This window comes from Loa loa (genome assembly GCF_000183805.2).
Source record: "Loa loa unplaced genomic scaffold supercont3.151, whole genome shotgun sequence".
NCBI lineage: Eukaryota > Metazoa > Nematoda > Chromadorea > Rhabditida > Onchocercidae > Loa > Loa loa.
The window spans coordinates 56,286-67,097 of record NW_018108331.1 but is presented as its reverse complement, the minus strand read 5'-3'; the positions used below and the strand labels follow the sequence as shown (position 1 = coordinate 67,097).

The 10,812-nt window shown below is 33.4% G+C and overlaps 2 protein-coding genes across 2 annotated transcripts in view; both read left to right on the top strand.

Annotated features, from left to right (window-relative positions):
* The window catches only part of LOAG_09256 (ATP synthase F1), a gene marked incomplete at both ends in the record, with an annotated part of 3,417 nt that extends 2,674 nt beyond the window's left edge, over positions 1-743 (top strand). The window contains one exon of the mRNA XM_020447894.1: positions 643-743. Within this exon, the coding sequence (XP_020301920.1) occupies positions 643-743 (101 nt within the window). The remainder of the gene's footprint in view (positions 1-642) is intronic.
* A 631-nt stretch (positions 744-1,374) lies between these two features.
* LOAG_17920 (hypothetical protein) overlaps positions 1,375-10,812 on the top strand; it is a gene marked incomplete at its 5' end in the record, with an annotated part of 11,260 nt that continues 1,822 nt past the window's right edge. Inside the window, 21 exons of the mRNA XM_020450588.1 lie at positions 1,375-1,455; positions 1,838-1,937; positions 2,146-2,287; positions 2,491-2,632; positions 2,890-3,006; positions 3,360-3,446; positions 3,944-4,126; positions 4,349-4,557; positions 4,966-5,134; positions 5,447-5,635; positions 5,941-6,062; positions 6,347-6,456; positions 6,727-6,910; positions 7,229-7,489; positions 7,807-8,008; positions 8,601-8,739; positions 8,861-9,018; positions 9,287-9,458; positions 9,714-9,822; positions 9,962-10,088; positions 10,546-10,650. Coding sequence (XP_020305718.1) covers positions 1,375-1,455; positions 1,838-1,937; positions 2,146-2,287; positions 2,491-2,632; positions 2,890-3,006; positions 3,360-3,446; positions 3,944-4,126; positions 4,349-4,557; positions 4,966-5,134; positions 5,447-5,635; positions 5,941-6,062; positions 6,347-6,456; positions 6,727-6,910; positions 7,229-7,489; positions 7,807-8,008; positions 8,601-8,739; positions 8,861-9,018; positions 9,287-9,458; positions 9,714-9,822; positions 9,962-10,088; positions 10,546-10,650 — 3,108 coding nt within the window. The remainder of the gene's footprint in view (positions 1,456-1,837; positions 1,938-2,145; positions 2,288-2,490; positions 2,633-2,889; positions 3,007-3,359; positions 3,447-3,943; positions 4,127-4,348; positions 4,558-4,965; positions 5,135-5,446; positions 5,636-5,940; positions 6,063-6,346; positions 6,457-6,726; positions 6,911-7,228; positions 7,490-7,806; positions 8,009-8,600; positions 8,740-8,860; positions 9,019-9,286; positions 9,459-9,713; positions 9,823-9,961; positions 10,089-10,545; positions 10,651-10,812) is intronic.

Here is a 10,812-nt window from a genome sequence, read left to right as displayed (position 1 = left end):
CAATGTATGACTCGATCGATGACAGTGTGCTAAACGATTATGCTAATTACTCGTTAGCTCAACTGCTCTATTATGCTCTGAAAGAATCTGCTGCATCTGAACAAAGTTCCCGAATGACTGCCATGGATTCAGCAAGCAAGAATGCTGGTATGTTGGGATAGCTTGTAGATTTTACAAAGTTATTTCAGAAAAATATTTTAAAAATTAAATTAAAGCTTGCAGTTTAATCTTTGCTCCTTCTAGAATCTGAGTGCGTGCTTTCTTTTGATAATAGTATTCAAATCAGATTTTACTGAATACTGTATAGATTTGTGGTTGATCAAGGGGCTATCGTGAGATCAATGTTACATAGAAGTTTTCATTTCGTTTCTATCCCCAGCATCAGTTTACCGCACAACTTTATCGTAGTAACTCATAACTTATAACTGGTAGCTCGGTTTCGTTATTGTCATTTCACTAACATTGGAAGAAGGGATTTGTGCTTAATCAATAAAGCAAAGTTGTACACTGATTGGCTAAGCATTTGCAGGAGATTTTAAATTGCAACTGATCGAACATGTGTTTGATCCGTCCAATATTGTCATAGTCGCAAACGAAAAAATATAAACAACATTTCGGGATTTCATGAAATGGAAATTACAGGTGAAATGATTGATAAATTAACGATGTCGTTCAATCGAACACGACAATCGGTTATCACACGCGAATTGATCGAAATTATATCTGGAGCTGCATGCGTTTGAAGTTAATATATATGTCATAGGTTTATTTCATAAGCTGGATAATTAAGGATTCCAATATGGATGTGCATGTTTTGATAGGATGTTTTATAAAATTTAATTTAATGTATTATTGACAGTGTTGCTCTGGCTTAACCAGCTAGTATATGGATTTTGTAATTCCTGCTGTTATTGTTCTTTAAGTGTGTGTGGTAGTTTTTAAGATATTTCGGTTCTGATATTGTTGAGAGTGGGTCTGGATGGATAAATAGCAGCAGTGCAGAGGTTAGTAAAAAATGCAACTAAAAGTGTGATTTTCGCATGGAAAAATGGTAATATGCCAACACTGATTTGATAATTCCCGCTGTACTTGTCATGTCATCATTGCATTAATATCGGAAAAATTCTTAGCTCAATAAATGGAATATATGGTAAAATTGGTAAGGGTTATGTCTGTGTTCTATGCTGTGGAACATATCCGGATGGAAAGTATGATAGTTCTGGGAAAAGTTGAAAATTCGCAGCGAACACACTTGATATGTTACTCTTTGTTAATTGCTTTAAAGGAACATTAGGTTAACATAGAACACTGCTGTTCAATTTTCCCTGGATTGTATCGTAAATGGATTTGTATTGTCATTAACGAGCATTCTACATGGAAGGAACGACTAGTAATCAAGCTGGTTTCGATCCAAGCCATGTGGCACAAATGGAAGAAGCAGCAAATATACTTATGGTTTGTTCCTAACTTTAAAATTAGTCTTAACTGGAAAAACAACGGTCCAGTCTTTTAACTGACGCTTAGGAGGGTTTACTTCACAGTAAAGTGGTGATTGGGTTAGGAGTATGCGGTCAGATTCAAGTGGTCCTCAAGTGACTATATACTTCACCAAATTCGAATTACACATGCAGTCATTCGTCCAGGGGTCGTTGAAGTTTCAATAAAAATTTTGTGATCAAATGTTTAATTATTTTCAGATTTCTTCAAAGTAAATGTTGCAGATTGATTTATTATATTTGTACTTATATTTATGATGCTTGATTGAGCTAATTCCGCATCTTTTTGGTTTAATACAGTAAGAGATATTTAACTGTATTTAAGACTTAGAATTTTTCAGTCACCGAATATTTCGCATGATGCTCGAAAAGCTGCTGAAGAATTTTTTATCAATATTCGTAACGGGAAATTTTCTCCAGAATATTGTCGTCTAGTCATTGGTTTTTATGTTTTCTAATATCAGCTAATTTCGGCTTCTTGCTATTTCTTTTTCATTTCATTTTCGATTTCTGACTGTTCTGTTAGTTAGCAAAATTCCTGCAAGTCGTCAACAAATCATATTTGCTCGAGTTCTTTTTATTATCCACTTATATATTTTTTGGGCATGAAGCAGCATTTTTCATATGAATCGATTGTCATTGTTTTCAGAAGCAACATCCAATGAATTTGTCACTTTTGAAATGGTTCAACTTTTAGTTATGAATCTTTTCAAACAGTGGTCCATTTTGGAACCACAGATTTTTAAGCAATGCTTCGAATATTTTTTAGAAAATACCGTCCATAAATTCAGGTAAAATGTTTTTAAAAATCAACCATGATATTTTCACTTCAGTCAACTGGAATTTTCGAATATTACTTGACACTTCAAATTATTATTTAAATACTTAATCAGCTTATACAAACATTATTTAACTTGAATTTCACTTGAATATTTGATGAAATATCACTCATTTCACTTGAATATTTGATGAAATGGAACTTCACTGTCAACAGGGCTTCAAAGTTGATTCGAACCGAAATGCTAAGGGCATGTGCGAAGTTATTAAAACGATCTATTTTTGATGATAAAGCGTGTGATGCCGATACACTGGACCAAACTGTTCATTTCCTGTTGACTAACGAAGATCCACAACTTGTAAATATGTTTGTTCTTTTAATTAAATGGATTCATTGTTTACAATTATGATGTTTATGGCATTGGATATACTTATTCATAAATTTTCACACGTCATTCACTTTTCAAGAGATGAAAATACTACAAATAGGAAGTAACACATTTTTGCTATTTGAGGAAAGTGCCGGCTTTGCTAGGTTCTTTTTGCAGATTTAGTTGAAATCCAATTTTAGGATAACACTAAGTTGACATATTTCTTTAATTTTAGTTTTTTTTAGCAAGCGATTGCGTGTGAGTTCATCGAAGCAATTGCCAGTGAATTTGCAACATCGTGGAGGACGTCCAATCTCGGCATCAGTTTTGATTTCCATGTCAGGGCCAGGCGTTCGTTCGAGGTTTTATTTACTCTTATTCATTTGCATTAAAAAAACTAAAATTTTTGAGTTGTGCTTTCTCACTTTTTAAAGTCAAATTTTAAAAGTTTTCCGGTTTTTTTCGGGACTGTTGGAACTGTTGAAACAAGGAGGGCAGATAAAGAATAGAAATAGGAATACGAATGAAAGAAATACGGTGGGATGCGAATAAAAGGAGTACAATAGGAATGCGGATAAAAGGAGTACGAATAGCAACTTTCAGCTGTGGCTATGTAAATTATTTGAATGGGCATAAGTAATTGTGCTGATTTAATTAGTGAGGTTGCTGCCTCATTAGATATAAATTATTAAATCGTAAACATCAAATATTTTAGAATGGAGGCTTACAGCGACTATTCGAAAAGTGTATACGTACTTTTTCTGAACTTCTGTTCACTGCTGATCTCTCATTACCATATTATGTACGTATCTCGTTTTTTTTACTAATCTTCCTCAAGATATGAAGCATAGCGACCAACAGGAATTATTCAAGCTATTATTGCTCGCCATTGCTAACTACAGTGGGAGCGATATCGAAATAATGATTGCTAACTACAGTGGGAACGATATCGAGAAAAAATAATATTTTACTAACAGTAGCGGAAGCAATAAATCCTACCTGGAATAGATGGAAGCTTTCATTATCCTGATAATTTTGATAACCTAAGGCTAAGTGTCGGGTTATTTTTAGCAGTTTTTGAGAGTTACATTTGCCATAACTTTTTACTAACGAAATCTTTTATGCTTGAGAAGATCTTCATCTTCATTATTTCAATGTGAATAAACTAACAAACCAGAAGATCATAGTTTTGATATTTTATTAGACACTATGATCTCGGAACGTTGGTCGTTGCATGAGATTTCACAGTTCTTTGAAATTTTATGCAAAAATCGTACAGTTTCTAGTATTGCTCTTCAGGTGAGTATATGCGAAAATTTTCTTCGAGTAGCTGACTTAGTTCTTTCCTGGAATTTCGAGATTCATCGTTTTCCGGTTCGAATCACTTTTGCAAATGAAGGAGCACCCGCTGCAGCACTACGTCCTCCTGAATCATGGAAAACAATATTTCAGTCGGATGAATTTTTGCGCCTTTTCTTTGAAGTTTGCATATAATGTTATATTCTTCTAGGGAATAGCAAACACTGAGTTTCAGATAAAACTGTAAAAATCTGAATAATATCCATCACAATATATTTGTGATAGCATGATATATTCTCAGCCTGGAATTTTGGAAATATTCATATTTTACCAAAAGTACAACAGTTATTTTTGAATGGCAAGTCAGTAAGGTATCCATATAATTAATCATGGATAATTTTTCAGGTACACAAGCGAGTCCGTCACAGTGAAATGCTTTGTATACACTCAATGAATTGCCTTATTCAGTTATCTTCATTGATGGGACCTGTTCTAACTGATAGTGAATCAGTTACCACCCAAAAATTATCTTCATCCAATGCTTCAAATTTTGCTAATGCTCATGATCGATATGTATCAAATTTCATCGCTGGTTTTGTGGATATTTTTGGAAGGTATTTTTTGCCAAAGTTATACTTGCGAAGCCTGTTTCTTTTCCTCAAAATATTTTTTGTGAATGTAAAGCTTCTAATTATACGTGGATTAGCATGAAATAGGCAAACTACCATAGCTTATCACTTATTACTTGAGAAATATCATTCCAAATCTTACAAAGAGAATAGATAAAGCTTTATTTGCTTTCACCGGTCTAAATCTGACTTGTTAATCGGCTGTTGAATAGCACGGAAGTTGGATTTTCTTTTTGTCTATTGCATATATCTCCCTGAATTAGGCAACATAAGAAATGCTGAGAAAAAGTATGTGGAATAATTGAGACAATTATAAAATCGTTTTTCTGCGTATTTATGAGCGGTTTTCACGGTTCAAATAAAATTTCCAATTTTAAGGTTTTTAGTTTTCAGTGGCCCATTGGAAGGAGAGATACTCGGCCTTTGCTTAATTGTGCATAAGTTGCTGACATATCATCGAATTCTTTCTTTTCCTCGAGCCGAAATGTCATTTGTAACATTTGTAAACATTGTCGTACAGTGTGCGGAGCATCTGACTGCGGTTGCTATGCAGAAAGCTTTGGTGAGACGCACTTGACCGTTTGTTTATAAAATTTAAAAAGATTCATGCGATCCATAAAATTTTCATTTCTTAACTTTTCAAATTACATTTGAGATTTAAATAGAAAAGATGAGGAAAATTCTTAAATTCCTTTGGTGTTCTTATTCTTCAAGAAACTGCGTTTCAAGTGCATCCATCAAATTCGCCCGATCAGATTATTTCATTCCTGACATAGCTCATTATAGGATTAATTACTAATTATTTATTCAATCAATATAACTAAGCAATTTGTTAACATTTTGATTAATTTATCAATAAATTTAATTTTTCAAGGAAGAAGATGATCATGTTTACCTTGAGAGTTTGCAAAGTTTATACGATGGTTGGTGGGTGATGCTTCGCAACAGCGATATTATCCGAAATACTTCCCGTTATCCTGTCAATTTTGAAGAATCAACCTTAACGATCATTTCAGCATTTATGCGAGCCGTTCTGTCGGAACCGTATGGTTGTCGCGTAAAGGTATTGGCTACCATTTGCATTCTTTTCTTTGGGTTTAACATTGTTTTGTTTTACGTTTTCCACGTTACATAGCTACTTGAACGAACTACAGGAGAGAATGTTGAACTGGCTTAATCCGATAAAAATATCAGCAAATATTTGATGATGAATTATGTATTGGTCTAAAACTGCAAAATATTTCACATTTGAACAGTTTTTATATTCATGTTAGTAAGTAAATTGCTACGCAAATGAACTCTCACTGAAAAATGGAATCGATATTAGTTTGTTCAGTTTGTATGGATTTCATTTAAATTACTTTCCAGGTTCCAGTCCAAGAATGTGACGATGAAATTGATGATGATCGTGAAATATTCAAAGAATTGTTGAACTCTATCGGTCACTTTTCTGCTTTTTATTCCTCCCAAATGTTACCCCGGATGTTTACGTAAGCTTACTTGCTTTCTTTTTTAAAATTTATCGCTGGAATTTTTTTGAATCTTTTGAATATTGAATACAAGTTTGCTGTTTTGCACTTATGAATTTATCAGTTAGATGTAGTATTTCAGAATTTTTCAAAAAAGGAGTGCTATAAAACATGCGACGTCAATGATAATCACTTTTCCTCAACATGGAAATGTGGTTTATATTGACTTGCTTACTTTTGTATGTGTAACCTTTTGGCGCAGGGAATTATTTTCCCTTTTTTTTTTGTTTTATTTTTCTTTACAGAGTTCTTTTTGACAAGTTGAAGCAGTTTTTGTCCTTTATCGAAATGGGTGTAGGCGATGAAACATTGAATACGTGGCGCGAGGATATGCATTGGACTCTGCTGCTAACTGGTGAGTTTATGTTGGTCTTGACTTGAAACTTTTTTCTGTTATCGAAACAAAATCACTGAAGTTATAAAGCTTGCATAAATCAAAGGGAACAGTTCAGCACTGTACTTGTAAGCTCAGTTATATATGAGTAATAAGATGAAATGAACACTGATGACTGAATTATATATATCTTGTTGCGCACTTTTTTTCAGTCGATCTAGAGATAGCCTGAATGTACAGTAATCATTTAGAAGAATAAAAGCTAAGAAATATATCTGGAAATCTTTCCAGGCTTTATGTTAACATCGAGTGATGACGATGGTAGTTCACATTTGCAAAGCGATATCTTGGAGCATTTTGAAAATGATTCATATGGTAACGTTGTAGATATCGATTCTTCTGTACCATATATCAAAGCTTGCATTGATTCACCAAATACGATTACTGATCCTGCACGAGTAGATCCTATTACAAAGTAAGTATTAGTTCGGGAAATGTCGAAGTACATAAAATATAATGGTCCATAAGTTTTATGGAGACGAGCAGTATGCAACGATAGCAGTTACTTTGCTTACTATCACTGTATACTGCAGGATAAAATTTCTAAGGTTAAACAAATTTTGAACAGTTTTTAAATGGTTTTTATGGTTTTTGAAAAAAAAAATGGTTTTTATGGTTTTTGAATCAATATTAGCCATTTTTAAAAATGACAGATTTTGCTTCCTTTGGGAATCATTGTTAAATTGTTCAATTTTAACTGTACGAATAACGTTTAGAATACAATTGCTTCCAGACTAATAGGTGCTGTTTTGGCTTGGTGTTCCATCGAACATAAACTATTGATGGATCGTGGTGCAGAAGCAATTAGTCCAGAACTAGCACGTTCGTCACTATGGTGTATGGGACGTTTGATATGCTCTTTAGGTTTTCACTCTATGAATCCTGAGGACAGTGAGAGATTGGCAGCTGTAATAGAAAGTGTTTTGCAAACTATGGTCGACTTTGCTTTGCAGAAATCTTTCGGCATAATAAACAATCTTTCAGGAGAACGCAAGTTTGTTTTCACTTTTTCTTTTCCTTTTTTTTGCTTTAAATGAGATTAGTAGGTAGTTGGACTATAGTGTTTATCGTGGTGCGGAAATAATACTGGTTAGGTGATTTTGGCACATAATATGAAAGATGAAATATTTCAATCTAATTGTCCATTAAATTCGGAATCAACCATCCACAGTTTTGCCGCAAATTAAATAACCGGAATATTCTTCAATTTTTTGTGTAACTGCGCTGTTACTGAAAAGATTACGCAATGTTGATTTCTCCTATGACTCATGCATGCTTTACTCTACTTATATTGTGTTTGTTCAATTATAGGCTGTGTATGGATGCTGTGGAAGTGTTTGTTGGCTTGGTGCGTACCGGGTGTAGTGAAGCGGCAAAAAGTCCTCTCCTTTTTCCATGTCTTTCACTGGTGCAAATTGAGCGATTACCAGCTCGTCATTCGTTCATCAAAGTCTTAGTGCAAATTGGTGCCATGGCCAATGATGAAAATATAACGAAAACTTTATATGAAATGGTTGGTTTAATAAATTAATCTGTTTTGCTACATTTTTCATTGCTTCATGAAGTTATTCGGCCACATTTACAGATACAATGACATTGTGCAATTGTATTATTTTTATTTCATTAGATCAGATTTTATTGTCGCACGTTAGTATTGGCTGATTTTGCTTTCTTCTAATTAAAGCTAGCATGTTTCATTGAAACATTTTGATAGTGTTCCATGAAATGAGGCTACACAGAGGTTTTTATTAGGATTTCAGAATGTCAGTTTAGATTATTTATTTTTGATTTTGTTGATGACTTTATATATTATTGTATTGGATGGGTAATTTCACTTCCGGTATGGCACTACAAATGATGTTATGTTGAATTAATCCTCATTTCTAATTGTTTCTGATTGCTAAAAATTATTTAGACCATTTGTAAACTGGAGCATAAACTTTAGAATCCATTCAAATATTCGCAAATTCATTTTCTTTATTTGTTGGAAGGAAGAACTAAATTTTACTTGAAATGTCATTTTTTCCAAATGAAGTTCAAAAAGAAAAAATAGTTCGTCGAAGCAACCATTTTGTTTGTATTGCTTCATCATGATTGTATTACAGGTATTGCAACCACTTCGTGAAAGATTTACGTTACTGTCTAGGGAACAAACAAGTCGAGAAACAGATCTCGTTGACTTAATGGATTGTTTCGGTGGTCTGGCTGAAGCTGCTCATAATTATAACACTCATTTCTTATTTGGTATATTCAGATTTAAATCCAAATATTTGTATTTATTTAGTAAATTGACGAAAACTAGTCGAAAATTCGAATTTTAAAAAGCTAAATTTGGTTGTAATAGTCTGAAGCACCTATTTTCCAGAATATTTATCACCAGTTTTGACATGTTCAATTGGTTTATTATCGTCACACAAAGAATCTCAGCTTCTTACCAATGCAATTCTGGATCTGTTCAACAATGTCACAAGACGTATGGGTGTCTACAGTGAGGATCGTAATGATATGATTTTCCTCTATGAGGTATATTTGTGGATTTTCATACCATCCCGTGTCCCCGTCAGTGCAATAAGTCTTCGGTCACTAGTGGAAGGTTTTTGAAAGAGATTTTTGAATCGACTGGCAAGTTATTTTGTTTAATTTAATCATTAGTTAAAGTCTCAGCGAATCTAAATTGTTAAGTTCCAACCTGCTATCACATCGTCCAGTCTTCTTGATTTGCTTGAAGTTTCTGGCCCATATTCATGGTCGGGTTGTAGTCTTGAAGCATACAAAATCTAATTTTTTATAGGCATTGCTAGAACTTATTAGGGTGTATCGGGATGGGCAGTTTACACGGTACAAAGTAATTAACGTTGATGTTGAAGAGAAGGCATCCGATTTAATTATACTATTGGATATTCTTGCCAATGTTTTGAGCAAAGATGTTCTATCAGTCATTCCTTCATCTTCATCTTCATCTGGTTGGTCCTTTTTCTTTTTGTTATGCCTGAAATTTGGTTGAAAAATGTTCAGTTTTTCCTTAGTTCCACTTTTGTTCTTAAAATTCTATGAAGTTCGGGATGGACTTTGGTACAGAAAACATTGCAAACTTCAGTTTTGATTAGAATAGTTTTTTAATTTGACTTATCCATGAATTTAATTGGACTTTTTGATAAAAGGATGGGTATTCGAATAATTTCTATTTGAAACTTCCTATTATCGTTTTGGTAATTCAGATACAATGGAATTTACAAAAAGTGGCTCTCGCGTTGCACTAATTTCTTTGGAGATGTTGTTGCCTATTATGGAAGACGATCTGCTCAAATTACCTTCATTATGTCGGAAGTAAATTTTGTTTATGTTTGTAACTGTTCTTCAATTACGAAAAAAATAGAGGATTTGGTAGTGAGTGTGTGAGCTAAAGGTTGTAATACTGCTCTTCAGAATAAAACTTTTGAGTTTTGACAGCCAGTATTCATTTCAGATTTTATCGCTTCATCTTATACTTCACTGAAATGACACCACAATCTCTTGAAAGTTTACCGGAGGCATTATTTATTTCAATTATTGAATGTCTTCGACATGGCTTGAAGTCAGATTTTGGGCAAGAGGTAACAAATGGCACTTACTTTTCTTTTACACGTAGGAAAGTTACTGTTTGTTTCAGAAAAGCAAATAGCATTAATGGAAATTAAATTTTATGAATGCACTTCCTTAGAAGACAAAATTCATAAATATTTTACCCATCTCGCCTAGTAAAATCTTATCCACCCCTTTACATGTAAGTAAAAGTATTCAAAATGGCTATGTCCATCCGTTGTTTTGAGATATAACCTACGAAAAAGTTGAGGTTTCTAATTACTTTAGTTTCTTCATTTTTTTGTTATTTATTCATAATACCTTCGTTGTTGTTCACCTAACATCCCATATTAACCCTTTAACTTCACAATACAATATTATACTATAACTCTGTTATGATAGTTTTGTCGCCATTAAACTGATTTTTCTTTTTTTCTAGATTTAATCGATTTGTTTATTCTGTTACACTTTGTCATATGTGAATTTCAGATTTCGTTGATTTCTGCTGAAACAGTAACCGAAGTAGCCTCGTATTTTGCTCGAAATACACCGAAGAATGAAACAGCTATTGCACGTCTCGTTGTCCTTCTTGAAGTAATGTTTGTATATATTTTGCACAAAACTTGTTGCGCTGTGTCCTGTGGTGCTTTTACTCATATAACAAGTTCCAAATAATTTCACTTTTTGTCAAATGTTACGCTTCTGAATTTAGCCAGTCACAAAATTTTTCCAATTTTTGCCCCATAAGAATTGGCG